This window comes from Canis aureus, chromosome 20, assembly GCF_053574225.1.
Source record: "Canis aureus isolate CA01 chromosome 20, VMU_Caureus_v.1.0, whole genome shotgun sequence".
In the NCBI taxonomy this organism is placed as follows: Eukaryota; Metazoa; Chordata; class Mammalia; order Carnivora; family Canidae; genus Canis; species Canis aureus.
The window spans coordinates 23,602,274-23,624,884 of record NC_135630.1 but is presented as its reverse complement, the minus strand read 5'-3'; the positions used below and the strand labels follow the sequence as shown (position 1 = coordinate 23,624,884).

General features: G+C 34.0%; 1 protein-coding gene and 1 long non-coding RNA gene across 10 annotated transcripts in view; one reads left to right on the top strand and one right to left on the bottom strand.

Annotated features, from left to right (window-relative positions):
* Positions 1-22,611, top strand: part of BLTP1 (bridge-like lipid transfer protein family member 1) — a 204,605-nt gene that overhangs the window by 156,579 nt on the left and 25,415 nt on the right. For 5 of the 9 annotated variants that reach the window (XM_077861149.1, XM_077861144.1, XM_077861145.1 and 2 more), the window contains 15 exons: positions 197-365; positions 2,062-2,273; positions 3,792-3,990; positions 7,393-7,452; positions 9,247-9,473; positions 10,217-10,417; positions 10,612-10,742; positions 12,009-12,132; positions 13,977-14,086; positions 14,758-14,848; positions 15,383-15,445; positions 17,679-17,932; positions 18,493-18,708; positions 20,248-20,428; positions 20,940-21,141. In XM_077861149.1, the coding sequence (XP_077717275.1) occupies positions 197-365; positions 2,062-2,273; positions 3,792-3,990; positions 7,393-7,452; positions 9,247-9,473; positions 10,217-10,417; positions 10,612-10,742; positions 12,009-12,132; positions 13,977-14,086; positions 14,758-14,848; positions 15,383-15,445; positions 17,679-17,932; positions 18,493-18,708; positions 20,248-20,428; positions 20,940-21,141 (2,440 nt within the window). The remainder of the gene's footprint in view (positions 1-196; positions 366-2,061; positions 2,274-3,791; positions 3,991-7,392; positions 7,453-9,246; positions 9,474-10,216; positions 10,418-10,611; positions 10,743-12,008; positions 12,133-13,976; positions 14,087-14,757; positions 14,849-15,382; positions 15,446-17,678; positions 17,933-18,492; positions 18,709-20,247; positions 20,429-20,939; positions 21,142-22,611) is intronic. The other 4 variants (XM_077861147.1, XM_077861148.1, XM_077861146.1 and 1 more) reach the window with 4 other exon arrangements.
* On the bottom strand, positions 1,632-22,581 carry LOC144291558 (uncharacterized). The gene is made up of 4 exons (XR_013358888.1): positions 17,645-22,581; positions 5,373-5,510; positions 4,649-4,731; positions 1,632-2,265 (listed from the first exon to the last, which is right to left on the bottom strand). It is a non-coding gene; the product is annotated as an uncharacterized LOC144291558 (long non-coding RNA).

The window sequence follows — 22,611 nt, the reverse complement described above, 5'->3', positions numbered from 1 at the left end:
ACCCATACATGTTATATATTAATTTCAGGTGTTTATGGCACAGAGTATAAGGAATATATCATTGACAAATAAAGTTGAGAAAAATATATGATAGTTCTTTTGGTGAATAATACCATTAATGGTGTTAAAACTTTTAAGTTTTTTACCAAAACATTTTCCACTACTTGATTTTATTGAGTTTTTCATTTTAATTTAGGTTTATGAGGAAGCTGGTTCTGATTTTCATCAAGTTGCTTATTTTAAAACCAGGATTGGATTAAGAAATGCCCTCCGAGAAGAAATCAGTGGTTCTTCAGATAGGGAAGCTGTGCTTATTACCTTGAATAGACCAATTGTTTATGCACAGCCTGTGGCCTTTGATAGAGGTAAGATAAAGTCCATCAACGCTATCTTGTTAGATTTAGAAATGTTTTGGTAATGTTGGATAAAAATCATTTGTTGTTTACCACTGTAGATGCTTGACAGCTAAATGTCTCCTAACCTGAAATGTGAACATCCAAACAAAGTGTTTTGCTTATTCTTTTCAGTTTTTAAACTTATTTTACTTTTTAAAGTCATTTGCTTTCAACATGGATATAGAGGGTGTCAGAATTTTAATTGTAATGCTAACTGTTTGGTTTCAAAAACTAATGCACCCATTTGCTTTTGCACTATCTTTATTCATTTACGGTCTGGGAGTCTAGGAGTGGAATACAGATCCCTGTCCTCAAGGACCTGTCAGTCCAGTGGGAGAGAACAAAATATACTACAGGGAGGAGTTAGAGTTACCTTTTCTTGTATCTTAGGGAGCCTTCTAACTTTGCCTGTGCTTCTTAAAGGAAAAACTAATTCTTCAGATTTGACTTGGAGTTAAAAGTTCACATGGGAGACAAGGAAATGAAGCTAGTCTCACTTACCTTTGTATCTGAAGCAGAACAGTTCCTGGGTTAAAGTTAAGAACTAAGTAAATATTTACCAGATGAGAGAGAATATGAATGAATATGTATTGACACAGAGGTCTAAAACATATAGAAGCTTTCATAAAAGAAAATAATAGGAAATAAGGCTGAACAGATAGATGGGGTCTAATTAATGTATATTGGGCAAATATGTAGCAATTGTATTGTGGAAGTAATGAAGAACTGATTTATGAAGCCATTTAAGATTGAAATTGGCATTGCCTGGTGATAAGTCTGTTAGAAAACTATCCTTTTGGCAGTGTTATGGGTAACATTTTATTATGCTAACTTCTGTGCACTTTTTTTCATTTCACATCTTACAAACCTCTCATCACCTTCAACAGCTCCTTAAAGTACTTTCTACTCTTTGTGTCTGACCGTTTGCTTTTCCATCTGCTTCCCTACCCCTTAATCTTTCCCCTCCCTCATCTTTAGACTCTCCTTCTGTATAGTGCATTAAATGAAGGTTTTCCTTAAGGTCCATTCCTGTTACAGACTCAGATGTCTTGACTTCTCTTTGAGGATCACATCTTTTTACTATATACTCCTACTATTATGTACCTCTCCTTCAAGAATTTTTTTTTAAGATTTTATTTATTTATTCATGAGAGACACAGAGAGAGAGAGAGAGAGAGAGAGGCAGAGGTAGAAGCAGGCTCCATGCAGGGAGCCCGACATGGGACTTGACCCCGGGTCCCCAGGATCAGGCCCTGGGCTGAAGGCGGTGCTAAACCACTGAGCCACCCCGGCTGCCCGCCTTCAAGAATTTTTTAACAGTAGTAATAGTAGGCTCTACAAGGTCAGGGACCATGTTCTGTTTTCATTTCATTTCATTTCTATTGCATCCTAGTGCATAGCATATAATAAGCATTTCACAAATAATTTATTAAATGAACAAATGGACCTGGATTATTTTCTTCTTTCTGCCATTATGCAGTCGCCTGCTTTCATTTGTCAAATTGACTATATTCCCTTAGATCCTTTCTAATCCTAATGCTATAATTTTCTGCTGGGAATGATTTTTATTAATTGACCAGACTTTGCAGCTCCTGAGTTTTACTTGCCTTATAGCTTTACAGCTTTGATTTTAATTTTCTTTCCACCTTGCCTTAATTATAAAAAGCTGTGCTGTTTTGGCTGAATTATAAGGCTGCCTATGACAACTGGAATGAACAACGAATGGCTTTACATAAAGATATTCATATGGCTACAAAGGAAGTAGTAGATATGCTACCAGGTATCCAGCAAACATCAGCTCAGGCCTTTGGGACTCTCTTCCTCCAGCTCACTGTGAATGATCTGGGAATATGCCTGCCCATCACAAATACTGCACAGGTAAAAAAATCAAACAATAGTCCAAGATTAAGAGGACAACATTCTACTAACCATTTCTATGTATATACAGTATAATAATTTTTTCTAATTAACAGTTTGTAACTTGAGTTTAGTAAATAGCAAGTAAGATTGAATTCCTTCAGCCATTATTCATCCACAGTGTATTAAATATGAATCTCATGAGACTTTGCTCTGAAGCACTCTGCTACAAAATTGTGATGAGTTTGATACCCATCTGATAAATCTTAATTTTTACCTTGAAAAATAGGCAGCTGAGTTTTCATTGTCTTTTTATTGTTTTGGTTTTTAACAAATAAGTCTTTGGCATATACTTAATAAATAAGAGAACATTTGAGAATATTGTTTAATAATGTTTAGTAACCTCATCTAAAATAGGGTAGAGAATTTCAAAATGCCTTTAAGCTGCAATATTTAGTGGTAATGAAACTTCCAATTTATATGTACCAGATAAAGCAAGAATTTTCATAATTTATGGACATGTGTATGAAACAAAAAAGTGCTATAAACCCTTATCAGGCCTAGGAAGTTACAATTATATCAAATATAGACGTCTCTTTTACTGTTAAAATTTACCTTAACCTGTAACCAGTTGTTGAATGAATTTATCTTTTAGTATTTTGTTTCGTGAGACATTGTGAAGAAAAACTCTGGGTTGAGGATTGGCAACATCTAGTATATTTATGCCTCAGGAGTTGAAAAAAAATTTTTTTAAGGGCATTATGGTCAGAGCTCAGGAAAGCCATATACACCAGAAGTGGTTGTCATAATGAGAATGTTCCCCACCAGTAAAACAGAAGCTTAAGATAGAAAAGTAGATAATTAGGGACACCTGAGTGGCTCAGTCGGTTAAGTGTTAATTTCACCTCAGGTCATAATGTCAGTATTGAGATCAAACCCCACACAGAGCCTTGTGTGGAGCCCTGCTGAGGCTGTACGCTGGGCATGAAGCTTGCTTAAGGGTGTCTCGTGCTATCTCTCAACTGCTCATGCTCTTTCTCTCTCTAAAAAAAGAAAAAGAAAAGAAAAAAACAAAACAAACAAAAAAAAACACCAAAATCTAGATAATTAACTTTTTGTGAGTTTTTTTAAAGATTTATTTATTTGAGCAAGAGAGCACATACATGTGAGTGGGGTGGAGAAGCAAAAGCAGAGGAAGGGACTCTCAAGCAGACTCCCCGCTGAGCTCAGAGTCCCATTAGGGACTCAATCCCACAACCCTGAGATCATGAACTGCACCAGAATCAAGAGTCAGACACTTAACCGACTCAGCCACCCAGGCACCCCTACCTTTTGTGAGTTAAAAAAGAAAAGTTGCACATTGCAAATGTATTCACTTCAACAATTTAATTTTTTAAAAGTAGACATCTTTCTAAGCTGCTTTTTAATGAAAATTTCTAGGCTTGACTTTTCCTAGACTTTTGTTCCTATGAATCCCGTGAGAATTTCCAAATTTAAAACATTGTCATGTTTTGTCTTTTTTTTTAATGTATTTTGCAGTCTAATCACACTGGAGACCTTGACATTGGTTCTGCTTTAGTATTGACCATTGAAAGTACTCTTATCACTGCATGTTCTTCAGAATCTCTGGTTAGTAAAGGGCATTTCAAAAACTTTTGTATTCGTTTTGCTGATGGCTTTGAGACTTCGTGGGATGACTGGAAACCAGAAATTCGTGGCGATCTAGTGATGAATGCCTGTGAGTGTCTTTTATTTTCTGTATGAGGTTTAGAATTGTTTTAATTAAAAAAAAAAAAAGTGTCTTCATTTGTAAAACCAAAGGATGCTTAGCTATCGGAATGTTGGACTTTGTGAAATAAGGGCTATTTCTAGTTAAAGGTAGGTCAAATTTGTGAAAAACTGTAGCTTTCAGTAGTTTTGGTAAGTAAATCAACTAGGCAGTCTTCTTGATAGTATAACATTTGAAGATTCATTTACTGCCTGATTTTTTTCCTGTAACTGATTCATGCATGACCAGATAAAAGCATCTTTTCTCTGTGGGGATCTTGAAAGAAAGTGATAAATGTGCAAGATACAGTTTATCCTATATCATAGAACAGGTTGTAGATAACTAGAAACAGGAACTCCAGCCATAAAATAATATTAATATGAATAAATTCACGTGTCTAAATATGTAAGTTACAGTTTGTAACTTGTGTGAATTCCTCCGATTCCATTAATATTCAAGGTTGGGAGTAACTACAGCTGTGTTTATAAACAGTTTTTAAGGAATATGGATTTATTTTTATCTTAATATACTAAATATTATAGCAGAGTTAATAAATCATCATTAATCTTCTAATAAAGAAAAGCTATGTTTGAGGAATTAAAGATTGTGAACCAAAATTTTTACTTACTTTACAAAGAGTGGTATGCCGTTGTTTATGCAGTTTTTTCTCCACTCCACTGGAAGGAAATCTTCTGTCCAGTTCTGGGTCTTCTTTAAAAAGAATTTTTCATTATTTTTATATCAAAACTTGAAGTTTTGGCATCCATTTTGGTTAAAACTTAGATAAAATTATAGGTGAAATTCTGGTTTTGACTGCTTCTCATTTAGGTAATTCATAGGTAAAATGCTGCGATTTCTGTGAAATACTTCAGGTTATTAAGAAGACTTGATATCAAAATACTTATGCTTCATTTCCAAAAGACCAAAAATAGCCTTCATGAGAAATTACAAATTATAACTCTTTTGTCTGTTTTTGTTAAATTTAAATCTGATGTGTAGTAAGATAACATCTTTGTCTTTATTATAATCATTAAAATAGATAAATATATTCGGAAGCAAAAGAAGAATACCATTTCCTTAACAGTTTATTATAATGGGAAAATGCATGATAAATATGCCTCTGAATCAAAATCAAAGGCTCATAGTAAAAATATATAAACCTCAATGTATATTACACCAACTAAGTAGAATATTAACATACTGATAATTGTGATAATCATGGTTTATTTTAGGTTATGTAGGAAACTAAATGACTTATTTTTATAACATGCTTTTTGTTTGGTGTCTTGGCAAGGAAGCAGAGGAGTTGAGTGGTTCTTCTATTGAAATAAGAATTCCAAATTATGGGATACCTGGGTGGGTCTGCGGTTGAGCGTCTGCCTTCGGTTCACGGTGGGATCCTGGAGTCCTGGGATTAAGTCCCACATCAGGCTCCTTGCATGGAGCCTGCTTCTCTCTCAGCCTGTGTCTCTGCCTCTCTCTCTCCCTATCTGTCATGAATAAATAAATGAAATCTTAAAAAAAAGAATTCCAAATTATAACAGGGGCAAATCAATTTTTATTAGTAATAATAAATAGAATATAAGTGACATTAAATATTTTTGACAAAAAGGATTGGATTGGAGTAGAGAAACAAGGAATCATAGAGTTATGCTGTAGGATTTTATTTTTTACAGATCATTTTAAAATCAAGCCCTACAAAAAAATGGTGGCCCAATGGAATTGCCTCTCTAGGGTGATAATATTTTCTAGGAAATGCAGTTAGAATTAGAAAGGACAATCTTTAGGAAGAATTCAAAGGTCCATTTAACTATAGATAGAAAAGACCAGACTCTTTCCACTAACATTTATTTATAAAAATTATATAAACCATTAAAAGTTCAAAAAATGTAGCTAGCATCAGGGAAAAGAGAAGAGGTTTGAAAGACTCCACGCTCTGTGTTAGTACCTGGGTAACATTAGGTCAAAAGAGCAGGAAAATTGCCATCCAAGATTCAGACTAATGGTTGATCCTACTCAGCATTATGTCTCTGACTCAGCGACCACAGGCACAATGGGGGAAAGTGTAGTTGATTCTTTTCTCACTTTGAGGATTTGGATCTACTCCTAAAAAATCTTAATATTTCTTTTTAATTTATAATGGCTCTGTAATATATGAATTTATATAATTTCTTTAAACTTAATATTTAAAAGTTCTCTGACATTTCTTGGAATTCAAAGTCTTAAAAGTTTTCTATCTTGTTTTTATTTACTAGCTTTCATTTGGCCTCCATTATGATACTTATAATTTCAGAGGGTTTTCTAGCATTCTTAGATTTAAAAGAGTTATCTAAGTTTCTTTTGCTCTGCTTTATAACCATGACTATAAAGGTGAACTGAGCAATCTTTTACCCTAAGACAAGATCTAGTTCTCTCATATTCTATAAATTGTATATGAAGCACTGGTACCATATGCTTCAAAAATATAATTCAGATTTTAAAATTATTAGCATTCTCTTTAAAAAAAAAAACCCCATATAATAGACATTGTCACTTAATAGACTCTTTCTCCCAAAATACGTTGTATTTCTGCAGCTCAGATTCGAGTAACATTTGAATACCAACTGAGGATACAAAATGAATTGCAAAAGGACATTTTATTTAAGATTTATGTTCTGCCAGATTTAGATTGAAATTTGATTTTTATGAAGGATTACTAAGAAAGAGTTTTAATTCTGTCGTTGGGCACAACTTTTTTGAAAAATTGTTTTAAAGGTGGTATGTTCCTATACTGTTGATTTAGTTAACCTCTTTTTTTTTTTTTTTTTTTTAAGTTGAAGTTACCAGGTTAAAGCTAAGTGGTAGTAAATATTTCAGATTTAAAGTTAGATATGTACTGGAGATAGGTCCATAACCTTAGGAGATTAATCATATAAGATTGACATCATGGCAGTCATTTTTATTTCTCATAAAATGTCAAAGGAAAAGACAAGGCTGATAAATCATGTCTGTGACCTAAATGTGGAAGTTCTTATTAACAGAAAATTATTTTTAAATTATTTGCATTCTTTAAGTGGCATTCATATGGTGGCACATGTTGTCATAGCATCTTGAAACTAGAGTTTCAGAGTCAGCCAGGTATTGTCACATGCAGAATGTAAGATAAAGCTGCAGTTAAATTCTTAAAAGCATAAAATAAAAATGTTGGATATGGAATATTACAAGTCATCTAAGGTTGCTGTTTCATTCTGCAGATTAGAAACTAAAGCTTAAAAAGTCTAGTGATTCTATTTATATTTAGATAATAATCTTTGGGCGAAAAATTAACAGTACAGTATTTAATCACTAGCATAATTTTATTGAAAACTACTTTTGGGGATGATTTCTGTGCAGGTGTAGTTCCAGATGGCACCTATGAAGTATGTTCTAGGACTACGGGACAAGCAGCTGCTGGTAAGTTCATGATTGGTATTACCTGTTTTACATATATGAGTTAGAATTTTGCCTTTTTATATATATATGTAAATATACATATATACACACATATATGTGTCATTTTTATTAACATTAAGAGAGTCTTTTAACTGAATTAATTCTGGTGTTCCTTGATTTTAAAAACAATTTTTGTAATAATATTAGCATATTTTTATTTAACAACTATTAATTAGACACTTGCTAATATACTGTAAAACGTTTTGGGAAAGACAGAGATGAATAAGATATACTTTTTACCCTGAATAAATTTAAATGCTAATGTTGTCAAGGCGCTGTAGCATAAGTAAGTTGTAATAAGTGGTAAGTTCAATAAAATATAAAATTCTAATTGCTGCTAAACTCGAGGGGAGAGAAAAATTTCAAATTTAGAAGGATAGTAGGATCAGAGAAAGCTTAATATTTAACAAGCATTTGAATAGGGATTTGATAGATAAAATTGTTTCTGAAGCAAAAACTGAGAGAGTATGCATCAGGAAATTCAGGCAGACAGATTAGTTATGTTATGAAAACAGTGTCTAGTTAGAATTGTCCAGACTGGGCAGAAAAGAGTTATCTGAAAAATAACTTGGGAAAAATGTTAAATCTCAAATTAAGGAGTCTGGACTTAATTTGGTGGACAGTGGGAAAGCCACTGAGTTTTTGTGAGCAAGAAAGCAGACACTTTCAAGGATTGGAGAAGAAAAAAAAAATCTTAGGAAACTGCTTAGGAGGTAACTCTAGAAGTTATAACCTATCTTGACTAAGATGATAGCTCAGTGTAAATTTTATTGATTTTACTTCTTATAAAGTAAGGGTAAGCTAAAGGAAGATATTTATTTAAGGGCTCTTAAAATGTCAGTGGGAGTAGAAGCTGATGAAAGTTAGATTTCCTTTCTCTTCTTACTGTTTCCTGTTATCTTCCCCAAGCCTAGCCTTGGTGCTCATCCTAAGTAAATTGTCTCAGAAAGTAGCAAGGCCAATTGTCTCACTGACAGAGAACTGAAAAGGTTAGGAAATATCCAAGAGTAATAATGTTAGAAGAAAGGGTGATGGCTGAGGTAAACATACATATTTGGAGAAAAGTCACATAAAAGTCTTTGTCAGGGCTCTAGTTACTAAGTGACAACAACTCTCTCAAACTAGCTTAACCAAAATGGGGAGTTTATTAAAAGGATATATGCCTGTCACAGTTAAACTTAGGAATGGCTCTTTCAATGAGGATAAGGAACTAGTAGGTCAACTCAGGGGCCCTCAGGAACTACCAGATCCAAGATTTCAACTGCCACCGGGGCTCTTCTCTTTGCTCCTCTCTAGCTGCTTCATTTTCTTCATACTGCTGACCCCAAGTCAGGAGACATCGCTGCCAAAAGCTCAAGGAGACTCATTCCCCCACCCTCAATCGCTAGAGAGGGACTGTGGTTTTCTCAAGTCCAGGGAAGGGTTTTTAGTTTTCCAACTTTGACTTTCACCTGGCCTACTTATCTAATTCTGGCAAATGAGTAAGGGTCATGGCAGTTCCAACTATAGCTGTTGAAGGGTAGGTCAGCTCAGGAGTAGGGAGAAGAGGGAATCTGTAGTTCACAGGAGAAAGAAGGGTGCTGCACAGAGGAAGCAAGAGATGTACACTCCACAAAGGGCAATCGATCCCAGACCTAGCTGTGAGAGAGATTAGTTGTTACAAAAGGCTGTCATCCATTTTATTCCTTAAATATGGGATTATTTAAATTTCTGTGCTCAAGACTTACCAAAAATGCCACTTCTTTTTTTAAACAGAAAGTAGTAGTGCTGGAACATGGACACTCAACGTTTTGTGGAAAATGTGTGGGATCGACGTCCACATGGATCCTAACATTGGCAAAAGACTAAATGCACTGGGCAATACCCTTACGACACTGACAGGAGAGGAGGACATAGATGACATTGCTGATCTCAATTCAGTGAACATAGCTGACCTGTCAGATGAGGATGAAGTTGACACTATGTCTCCCACTATCCATACTGTAAGTAAACTCACTGTTAGACTTTACTGGACTGGCCTTTACCCTGAGACAGGGAAAAGATTGATTTAATGTTATTTATTCTATTGTAGTTGATCATTGTATAGGGAGGAAGAGAGTGGTGGTTCCCTGTGTCTTCGCTTTGTAATGTTTTTTAATTTCATGATACTGTCTTTTAATTAATAGTTTTCAGAACTGTCAATAAACTTAGTAGCCTTAACCTAAAGGTAGTGTACTAATGTTAAAAGCAAAGTGAAAGCAAACCTGTAGAGACAGAAAGTACATTAGTAATTGCCAAGAGCTACCTCAGAGTCAGGGATGGGGAATGAGAAGAGACTGCTCTTGGTTATGAGGTTTCATTTGGGGGGAGGGTGGCAAAAATGTTCTAAACAGGTTGTGGTGATCGTTGTACAATTTAGTGAATATACTCAAAACCACTGAATTATATACATTTTAAATGGGTGAATTTTATGGCATGTGGATTATATCAATAAAGGTGCTAAAAATGAATCTCAAAAGGAAAGTGCATGCATACAAAATAAAGTATACATTTAAAAAGACATATTTCCATCTATACTGTATATTTTATAGTATAAATGATTTGGTGGTTGAAAAGCAAGCTCCTCTGTTTTTGTTCTGGTATGGGTTTAAAAACTTTTTAAATTATCTTTAACTATTGTTTCGTCAAATAGTCTTGTTCTTGGAAAGAAATTTTTTAAAAATTAATGTTACTGTTTATCATTTAGAGTTCAGATGGAAGTTCAGTAGGTGGAGATGGCCACAAGCTCACCTTTGGGCAGCGACTTGTAAATCACCTGCTAGGCCTGACGCCCCCAAATCAGCGCTATTCTGTTCCTGCAGAGTATCTGTGTGACTCAGAGATGTGGGGCTCCCCTCAGTCTAGCCAGTCCCATTTGAAAGCATGCAGAGCTCACTCATGGGGAAACGTAGGTAGCAACTACATAGATTCCTTGTGAAAATGAAGGGATTTGAATCACTGGAGAATTCCAATCATACTACTTGATATAGATGGCTTTGATTCTTGCATGCTTCCTTTGATTTAAGGTGTTATTTTTGTGATAGTATAGATTTTCTGGTTGACCTGAGGTTGGTATTGACAGACATGCTTTTGATTTTTCAGGAAGCTATAGATTATCGAAGACAAGGAGCATCTTGTAGCCAGCCAGGAGAACTTAGAGGAAGAAAAATTATGAAGCGTATAGTGGATATCAGAGAACTGAATGAACAAGCCAAAGTAATAGATGATCTTAAGTATGTGTAATGATTTTTATGTGATATAATATTTTAATAATAGAATCATCGAATTTTAAATGTGGAGAAAACTGGATTTGGGGCAGTACAACTTAATTTATAAATGAGATCACCAAGGTCCAGAAGAGTTTGATAACTTGCCCGAGATCATACATTCATTAGTGATAAAGTTACGCATGAATTCCTAGTCCAGCACTCATCACAGCTCTCCATTTCTAGGTAGCTTATGACTGACTTTGTATTACATATACATGTCTCTACATGTGTATATACACTTACACATATCTTCACATGTATATGTTGATATATGTATTAGTCTTTTGTTGACATTGGTATTTCTGGAATGTTAATCTTTAAGAAAGGATACAAATTTAGCATTTATTAAGTACCTATTGTGAATCTGGCATGTTATTTCAACATAATCCTCAGGAGATTTCTGTGAGGTTATATGGCATTATCCAAACTGGCTCAGAGCCCTTAAAGAAGTGGAATTTGAACTTGGGTGTGTCTAAATTCAAAGTTCACACTTTTTTTTTTTGCCGGCTTGTGGTAGCAATTCTCTAGAACTGAGGTGGATATAGGGTAAGTAGAGAGGGGGCAGTAAGTGGTGGTAATTTTTTCTTTATCTGTTGCCTGCTGCATAGTACTGATTAAATAATACTTGCCCTAGAAGACTAAATATCCTTCTTGTCAAACTTTGAAAAATTTTTGCTTTCCTAAAAGGTGATAGTTTTCCTCATCTTTTTAATCTTCATACACCACTTATGTCTGTGATTTTTGCATTCAAGGACTTTAGACAGATATGTGCATTTTGTATAATGAAAGGTATTACCTAAAAACTAGTCTGTAAATTAATTACAATACAGTGATTCACATTTTCCTGTTTTTACATCACAGTTTGAGTTTTGCTCTCGGCATTAACAATGGCTTGAAGCAAAATATACTTCCTCCCCTAAAATTTTACCTGAGGCTTAAATTTATGTAGAATTTTACATACATTCTTCTGCAGTTGGTCTGTATCCTTTATGAGATTGTCAGAGCCTCTTAATGCAGAAGTAAAAAAGAGCCATTTTCTAAAACTTTAGAAAGCTTTTTTATAATTATGGTGTATGATTGTTAACTCTATGGAGGATTTTGGCCTATCCATATATAATGTAATATAATCTTTGATATTCTGATGAGTGAAAGAATTAAAAAGGAGCAAATAAAAATCAATCTTGCTTTGTTACCTTTTTACACTAATTACCATATTTGTTTTGCATCCAGAAAATTGGGTGCAAGTGAAGGAACCATAAACCAGGAAATTCAACGTTATCAGCAGTTAGAATCTGTTGCTGTGAATGATATTAGAAGAGATGTTCGTAAGAAATTACGGAGGTCCAGTATGCGAGTGAGTAAATTTAAGAAGAATTTTGTTAGAGTAGACCATTCTTTTATTTTTTACTTTATGAAACTTTGTGACAGTACTTAAGTTCTCTTTCTTTCTCCATTGCTAGTGATAATAGCACTTGATTTGTATATCTCACATCTACACTGTTTAAAGCCCTTTACATTTAACAACCCATTAAATCTTTACAGTAGCCAAATGAGGTAGCTTGTATTATGTTCCCCATTATAAAAATGAGGAAACTGAGACAGAGAGAAGTCAAGTAATTTGACCAAGGTTATATAGCAGTGGGACTCTACAGTCTGTCCTTAGCCACTGGGTTTTGTCTTCCTTTCATGAAACTGTGTTTTCTTTTTAGTCTCTAACTCAAATATGAGTCTTTTGACATGTCCATTTTGCTCCTGTCCCATTTTCCACAGCTGACCTTACCTCTCAGCCACTATGTACTCAGCACTTCATTCATTCTCTTTTCTTTGCACGTTTAGTTGTCCCATCTAGAATTATAGTCTCTTAAATAAAAAGTTACTTATCATTGACCCCATTTCCTACCACATTTTTTGGGATTTAGTACAATTGCTGAACAAGTGAAACAAATATGTAAATACATGTACTATAAACATATATTAGAAAATAGTTCTAAAACATATTCAAGTAGAAGTAGATTGCTTTAGGGCAAAGTGGTCTTGTTAGTGGAAAGACTTTTTTTTTTTAAAAAAAAAAAAGATAGATTCTTAACCTTTTTTTTAAATCAACAGAACCCTCAATTTTTTGATGGCACCTTGATACATTAAAAACATTAAATCAGAGCTGCTGGGACCAGAGAAAGTAGGGAAAGGTTGCAGGAATCCAGGGTTCATTGGCTTGAACTTTCAACTTTCTTGATCACCACAAACTCCCAGACACCCTAGTTTGAATACTGTTCTAAATTATTTAAATTGAAGGTAAAATCCAATTTGAATTATTTGTAACTGGCTTCTGGTGATAATAAATGGATAATGATGATCTGTATTGCATAAGTCTGTTTTTAAAATTTTTGCTACTATGTGCCTAACAATCATACAATAGAATTAAAATATTGCTTACGTACTATTTATAAGGTAGTTTATGCTTGGTAATTGTTAACAATAAAACTAGGTAGAGAATTAGGGAAATTCTCTAAGTTTTATCTGTGTTCTGAGCATGTATTTCATCTGTCTTTTCCCCCTCTCTTCCCCCTCAGTCCTCTTGCATTCCACACCTCCATTGTCTTAGAATCTTTTCAGTATCTAGCCCCTAACTACACATTTGGAAAAGAGGGATTTGGAGACAAGTAGAGTGTTGACCTTGCCCCTTCCTTTCCTCTCCTATAATATAGAGTGCCATGGCAGGGGTGCCCATTAATGGTACTTAAGATGATCATGCCCCCCCCACCTCAAGCCTCTCCCTCGAGCCTCTCCCTCTCTCCTTCCTGCTCTCCTCTGATCTCCCTTTCACCTCCTCCCACTACCCAGCTTTCTCCCAGAATCTTTCCTTTTAATTCTCATTTTATTTTGCCTTTCTTTCCTTTTTGTTTCCTTTCTTTCTACCTTATTTCTGTACCCAATCTTTTTCTTTTCTCTCTCAGGCTAGATGGTGAATCATATTTCCGTTATACAGCTCTTCTAATTGACATTAGGACTAAAGAGTAGCTAAGTCCTGCTCTGCTTTGATCCACCTATACTGCTAAGTGACATTTAAAGTCAAATTTAAAGTAATATGTTATTGACCTGGGGGAAACATACTGTTTTGTTGAATAGAATATTTTATCTGTAGTCAGATATTACAATAAGCAACTGTCTAAAGTCTCTCTCCCTCTCCTATTTTATTAGGCTGCTTCTCTGAAGGATAAGTGGGGTTTGGGTTACAAACCAAGTTACAGTCGTTCAAAAAGCATTTCTGCTTCTGGAAGACCTCCTCTTAAACGAATGGAAAGGACAAGGTAATATATATTTCAACCACTGAAACAAGTAATAAAATTGCTAACTCCTTTACTTAAATCCACTACTTATTTATTGTGTTCTATTTGGGGAAATTACACAATTAAGGGAGCAAAAATGAACCTTATTAATCAAATACCAGTAATAATGGATAATATCAAACTAAACAGTTTATTTAAGGAATTCCTGCATTGTATTTATACCGCAATCATCTTTAGTAAAATAGTGCTTTGCTATTTAGACAAGTTTATGTATAAACTTACAGACTATTCAAAGAAATGAGTATGTGCAGATTAGTAGCTTCTGGTATGTTTGTCATTTTAGAAAAGGTATGACTACATACATATTTAGCATATAAAAAATGGAAATTCTACATATTAAAGAAAAATACTATCTTACTAATAAATGAGGACTTAAAATAAGAAGTATAAATTTTTTTATATGGTTTAGTTTCAGAAAACCTTATGTTAATCAAAACATTCAGTGTTTTATTTTTTTTTTCCTATGGGATGTTAAAGATTAAGAAATGGGATACCAAAAATTTAATCCTTAGATAAGGTAAATATTTAGAAATATTTAGAATATTATTGTCATTTGTTAGGCTTTTTTATAAAGTCTAGGGGCTTTTTAAAAAATACTTAAATTGTTTTATAACTTTATATTTTACTTCCAGTTCTCGAATAGGAGAAACTGAGGAGCTCCCTGAAATCCGTGTGGATGCAGCATCTCCTGGACCCAGAGTAACTTTCAATATTCAAGATACAGTAAGAGAGTTATTATTTGTTAAAGATACACCGGTGCCAAATAATTTTAGTAATTATGAAATTATAGTAGTTATGAAGTTTCAAAATATGAATTCCTACCTACAATGAAAGTGAGGATTGTGATAGGTGAACTGTCTATAAATTACCAAACAGGGCATCCCTGTGTTATCATTTGAGAGTCATGCTGCTCATGTTAGTGTTTCACCTAGAATAAAGATTCCATTCTGCTTGCTCTTAGGTAGAAAGTCTTTGTCGAATAATTTTCCTTTCATGTATGAATCCACATTAAATTAGGTCTTATAGACAAGCATAGTTGTAGAATGTTTGTACTTATGTATTTATCTTATTATTTAGTTCATATAGAAGTAATAGCAGAAACCAGAAGTCAAAAGGTCAGCTTAAAAGTTATATTTAATTTTATATATGTTAAAATTTATGTTAACACATTTATTTTGTTTCTTGAATGTTTGCTTTTAAACCATTGTTTTTTTGTTTTTCATAATTTTTATATATTTTCTTATTATTTTAATTAAGTTGAAAAAAACAATATGGGGAAGTACGCCACAATCCAGCTGTCCTGGGGAAGGGTATTTTCAGGTACTTATTAAGAACAACATAAATTTTGCTTTAAAACTGATTAACCGTCCTAAAAATCTGCTTTCAAAACATCTTTCTCTCATTTTATACTAAACTCAGACCTCAAAAATATTTTACATAAAGCTTTAAGATTGTTTGAATTCTTTTTCATCACATATGTTTTATAAGCTCTTGCATGAATAGATTTTAGTTCTGTACTTCTTTGTATAATACTAATTATTGAATCTCCAAAATTATAGACTAAATCAGCTTACCAAATTAGCCAAGTCATAAATCAAAACCTGCTGTTTATTATTTATTTGCTAATCCCTAAGCAAATCTCTTTCCTCTACATTCAACCACAAAACAAATCTTTTCTTTAAAAAAATTTTTTAACTAATTGAAACTAGAATCAAACTTCTCTCAGGACAACAAATTAACCATTGAATGTTATTTCTTTGGAGTCACTGTATACATATAAAAAACCATATATGTATAAAAACAATCCATTTAAAAATTATTCTGTTCAAAACAGTGTGGAAAATGTGCTACCCAGGCACTTATAAGTTGAATAAACATTTTTATGAACCATATATTTTCCCTAAATATAAGTCATGCAAAGAAAGTTGAATTTTAAAAATATATCTGTATACTAGGCATATAAATCTTTGTCTAGGAATTTTCTGTCAAGTTTAATTAAAAACTGGTACTTATTCCACATACATCTTGTTTCTCTGCCCTCTTACACTATAGTCTTAGTACATATCCTGTAGTTACACTGAATTTAGTCAAACTAAATTTTGTTTTAAGACGATGAGATTATAGGGAGCTTGATAAACATGCCCTTTTTTTTCTAAAAATGCAAATAAATGGAAATAAATCATTTACAGAACTGAATCAAGGGCCTCTCCTAATTGACTTTTCCCCATCCACCTTTTTTTATGGAGACATATAACATTATATCAGTTTCAGATGTAAAACTAATGATTTGATTTATGAGTATATTTTGAAATGATTAAGTAATTCTTAAAGGCATCAGTATTTGAATTGGTTCAAGTCCTATTTTTTTTAATTAGTATATGCTATTTGTAAAAAAAAATAGCATATAAAAATAAAAAGTGGGATCCCTGGGTGGCGCAGCAGTTTAGCGCCTGCCTTTGGCCCAGGGCGTGATCCTGGAGACCCGTGATCGAATCCCATGTCGGGCTCCTGGTGCATGGAGCCTGTTTCTCCCTCTGCCTATGTCTCTGCCCCTCTCTCTCTCTCTCTCTCTCTCTCTGTGACTCTCATAAATAAATAAAAATAAAATAAAATAAAATAAAAAGTTATAAAATAGATCATTAGGGCATGGGTAAATATAAAATAAATATAAAACAGATATTCACACAAATTCTTCAATTTTAAAAATTGAAGGTATTCTGATAAAATCTGTTTTATTTATCAAATAACATATCATAAAAAGTGAGGAAAAGCTGGATTCTGCATGTTTGAAATTTTTATTACAGTATTCTGTCTTCATGTATCTAATTTTCTTGTATCTAATAGCATCAATAAATTGCATTACCTTGCACATTTTCAAAGGATATTTAAGCAACTCTCAAAATTGGGAATATAAATTAGATCATAGAAAATTTTATTGTTTTGGTGTTTTTTTTTAATCTACTTAAATACAATGGCCTCCTGGTATGATTCTCAGCGACATAGTGTGTATAATAAACCATTCACCTTAAAAATAGTATTCTTAAGTTTGATTATCTTTAACTACATAACGATTGGGGCATCACTCTTCAACCAATTAGCGACTCATTTTTAGAAGCTATCTATAAAAAAATATCCAGAAACATGAAGTACTTTCTGTACAGACACTGCATGCTCTATCATCACTAATTGCTCTCTTGCCCCTGTGATTTACAGTTGATTTTACATTATTTGCTTTGTCTCCACAGCATGTTTAACTTTGTTAAGAATTATACAATATGTGCTAATTAACAGGTTGATATAGGCTTATATACAGTAAAATTTCACACTAATTTTAGTATATCAGTAGTGTGACTTTCTGTGGAATGATCTGCTTCCTTCCTTGGTGTGCCATTTCAAATGTTCGTAAATCTGGCTTTCTTTCAGTTTAGAGTGAAGAAATTCAATTCTGAGAGAATTTTAAATGTTTAAACATATATTTTTTCTTTTCCTTTTTTTAATTAAGAGATGTATAACATGAACCTGATTCACGTCTTCTCTTTTTATAATCAATCAGTTTCCAGAGGAGACAGAACTCGACCTTTTGTCAGTAACCATTGAAGGTCCATCCCATTACTCCTCAAACAGTGAAGGATCATATTCCGTGTTCAGTTCTGCCAAAACTCCAGGAGGCTATTCATCAGGCATTCCTTTCCAACCTGAAGAGGGCCGACGGGATGACAGTTTGTCTTCTTCTAGTGAAGATTCTGAGAAGGATGAAAAGGACGAAGACCATGAGAGGGAAAGGTTTTATATTTACAGGAAACCCTCGTAAGTGGCCTTTTTGTTTTGAGACCTGTGGGTAGTATTTCAGAGTCTAGAACTGAGCTTTAAGGTTTTATGTGTAACTGTTAACTTTTATAGAAAAAAATTCTTATGTGCCTAGCCACAGGAAGACTGAGACATAGCCATAGTTTACTAATGTAGTTTAGCTCTATATGGCATTATTTTTTTCTTTCCCTATTCTTCAGTCTTTTAATAAAATCAGGAAAATAGCATTTTACAATTTGCAAAAATGAAATCTCCTCAAAAATGTAGAACATAGTTCATACACTGATATTCGGACCCCTTACTAGCAGTGATTGAGCCTCTGTCCTCAACACCTAGCATGTTGCCTGGGACATAATAGTTACTGAGTGCATGATTGTTGAATGAAATGTGACTCCATCAAACTCAGAAAAAACTTCAAATGATATGAGCTAGTTGAGTAATAAGTGTGGATTTATAAAACAGTATATTTGTTTATAGACTCTTGGTCACATATTAGGAAATAGTTTGTTGAAAACTCTTGCAATTTAATACAATGTAATAATTGGTTGTTCTTTCCCTAGACATACATCTCGTAAAAAAGCAACAGGCTTTGCTGCTGTTCATCAGCTATTTACAGAACGCTGGCCCACAGCTCCAGTCAACCGAAGTCTTAGTGGCACAGCCACAGAGAGAAATATTGACTTTGAACTTGATATACGGGTTGAAATTGATAGTGGAAAATGTGTTCTCCACCCAACTACCCTTCTACAAGAGCATGATGATATAAGCTTGAGAAGGTAAGAAATTGGTCAGAAAAGGGTACATGTAACTTTATTTGTTAGAACTACTATTGATATATATCACTGAATTACAAACAACTTTTTCATCCATGACCCAAAATGCAGATTTAAAGAGTGGATTTAATCATAGTTGTAAATTTGAGTGGTTATTTTGTATAACATATTATTTCTTTAAATAAGTATATAAAATTTTCTGGCAACTAGAAATGCATGTCTGCTTTAGATTCTAGCAATTTAATTAAAAGAGTTGTATCTTTGGAATTATCCTTTAAACAAGCACGGATTTCTCAGTCTCTGTTCTTGTATTATGGACATTTCTATTTTAAAGAACAGTGCAGTACTCAAAGAGATCTTGAGGTTTTTTTCCCCCTTAAAATAAGTTTATTTAAGTACAAAGTGAGTTGAAGAAAAATAGAAGTGTCTTGGGGCCTTCCCAGGCAGGTGTGTCCTCCTGGGACAGGTCCCCTGCTGGACATGGGGGCCCCTTGAGGCTGTGCTGCCTCTCAGAGCAGGGCGAGGAGTCAGGAGCAGGGCGAGGAGTCATCAGAGTCAGAGCCGCACAGGTGGTGCCCAGGCCTCACAGGAGCTGGGGACAGTGGAGAGGCCACCCTGATTATTTAGAGTTTTGATGAATTCAAAAAGAAATAGAGATTGGGAAACTGGGACAAAGAGGTCTCAGTATACTGAGATATAGGATATAGCTGCAGCTTTACCATTTGTCTCCATCATTGAAAAAGTGGTGGTACAAACAGGCTTAAGATTAGATTATTTTTTTCTTTGAATTTTTGCTTTTCTTTCCTAATGTTAAAAAGAGCTAAAGAAAATAATAATTGAGGGGGTAGATAGGGAGTGGGTGGATATGCTGATTTTAAAAAAGTGCAGAATGCTGACAATTGTGGAAGCTGGGGAGATGGAGCCACAGGAGTTCACAGTATACCATTCTGTTTACTTTTTGCATGTTTGAAATTTTTCATAATGAAAGATTTTAGGGACACCTGGCTGGCTTGGTCCATAGAGCATGTAACTTGATCCTCAGGGTCATGAGTTTGAGCTCCATGTTGGGTATAAAGATTATATATATATTTTTTAATTTTTTTAATGGTCTATTTGTCTAAGGAAGGTGTCATAATATGGGAAGATAAAAAGGCACTTAAACAGTTAAATTCCTACAAATGTGTAGAAGTAATGATAAAAAGCATGTTAATTCAGTACAATAAATTGCTGATATTCAGCTGGTTTTGCTTATGTAAAGGGCAATTTCTTTTGGCTCAACATAATATGTTCATATGAAACAGCTAGGACCTCAGGAAAGACTAAAGGTAACAACTGCCCTATGTGGTTATGGAGCATACAACACGAACATCATCTATGCATGCTGTTAACCAGTTTAGCTACAGACACTGATGAGCTTTACTTCTTCAACTTTATTAATGAAGGATTATATCCCACTTACTGTATAAATAAAAGTTGGATTCTAAACAAAAGGAGATAAATGTCCTTTTTTAAAAAAGATAAAAATCATTTTTCTATTTATAGGAGTTATGATAGAAGTTCCAGGAGTTTAGATCAAGATTCTCCTTCAAAAAAGAAGAAGTTTCAAACTAATTATGCTTCTACCACCCATTTAATGACTGGCAAGAAAGTGCCATCATCTCTGCAGACAAAGCCTAGTGATTTAGAAACAACAGTATTTTACATTCCTGGAGTTGATGTAAAGGTAAAAGAACCTAAAAGTCTAGGATTAAGTTATTCTAAGCACTGTTTATTTTCTATTGTACAGGTTCTTCCTTTACTGATTATATTAAAGTGAGACTTTCCAACATTTTTCTGTGATGTAGCTATATTCTAAACATAAGAAGATCCAATTTCAGGTTGCCCCTTTTACAGAGCTTTTCCATTAAAATTTAGCAGTAAGAAGTTAACTTTTTTATGCATTGATATTCCTAACATTTGATAAACCTTTCCTAGTCCAACTTTAAACACCTATTTTTTAGATTTTAGAATTATAGAATCCTATAACATTAAGCTAGAAAGAAATTATCTGGGATGACTTTTTCAATTTTAAATGAAAAACAACTAAGAATCTTGCTAGTATCACAGCGTTGACTTGTAAAAACTGGAACTGGGTCTTCTGACTCCTGGATGTTCTTTCTTCCACATTTTGTACATTTGTTGGTTTTTCTCACCTTCATTATTTTAATTTTGAAAGTTTATTTGTCTTAATACAGTTGCATTACAATTCCAAGACACTAAAGACCGAATCACCCAATGCCTCCAGAGGATCTTCCTTGCCAAGAACCCTCTCTAAAGAGTCCAAGCTGTATGGTATGAAAGATAGTGCACCATCTCCTCCTTCTCCTCCTTTACCTTGCACTGTCCAGAGCAAGACTAACACCTTACTTCCTCCCCAACCCCCACCTATTCCCTCAGGTATTTCAGGAAAATATACTTTATTTTTAATTTTTTTTGGCAACTTTTTAGTCATCACCTACTTCCTACTTGCTCTATTGAGAATTTCTTGCAAATTCACATGTTAAAGAAAAAAAATAACATAAACTTGTCAATAATGACTCCATAAAGTTCACATATGGAAGAGTGGCCCAACGACTTTTGGCTATTTTTCAAACTGATACTACCTTAGAATATCAATGTTAGAAGAAACTTAATATACTAAATAGTTTATTTATTTAACTTTTTAGATCTATTTATGTAGAAAAATTTTTATCTAGTTCATATTTGGGAGCTAGATGAAAACATCAGACTTATACATTTAAGACAAAGTACATTGGTCTTAATCACATTTGTTAATCATCTATTATTGCATAATAAATGATCCCAAATCTGGTGGCTTATAACCTCAAACACAGTTTGTGTGGATCAGAAATTCAGGAGCAGTTTGGCTGGTGAATCTAACTTCACAGTTTTTCATAACATTGCAGTCAAGATGTTGGCTAAGGCTGCAGTCATCAGAGTGCTCAACGGGGTCTGGAAAATCTACTTCTAGCACATCCCATTCATATGGTGGGCAAACTGGTGCTTTAGTTCCTCCTCTACTGGGCTACTTGAGTGTTCTCATAACAAAGGAGCTAACTTTCCTCAAAAGGGATGATCCAAAAGAGAACATGGCTTAAAGTTGCAGTATCTTTTGTGGATTAGCCTCAGAAGTCATAAACCATCACTTCCACAATACCATACTGAGCATACAGGTCAGCCTTATTCAGTGCAGGAGAGAACTACACAAGGGCATGGATATCAGGAGGCAAGGACCACTAGAAGCTATTTTGGAATCTGACTACCACACCACATGAATAAGACCTTATATATATAGTAGAATTAAAAAAAGGGAGGCGGGTAGGAATATCAGACTGGGCAAGAATTAGTTCAAAATATTTCATTTGAGAGATGGAATTTGATGTATAAATCTTTAAAATAGCTAATAAACATAATGCATATTTTTATATCACTTTCCAATTTACAAGTTACATCTATGCCCAGTAAGTGCAGGACAGATATTATTATCCCCATTTTATAAAGGAGGGAAGTATAGGTTCATGGAAGTTGAACTGCTTTACTAGGTTTACAAAACTAGTGTATGTTGAGGATAGAAACTTAAGCCAAAGTTAGCTAAGTCTTGGTTAACTATTATATCCTTTCTACTCACACAGAAATATTTGTTACGTAGAAGGAAAAAGGGATGGCAGTCCATGTAGGGAAGCACTATAAAGATCTACAAGCTAAGAAGAGCAGGAACATAGGAAAGCCTGAAAAAATTTTTCCTCACTTACCACAAGATATTGTTAGACTTCTCTATGTCTTAAGTAGACAAAATAATGCTAAATGAGATATTAAACAAATTATAAACTTGAAAAGCTGAAGCAACATTTGTGACCTAGAGCAAGT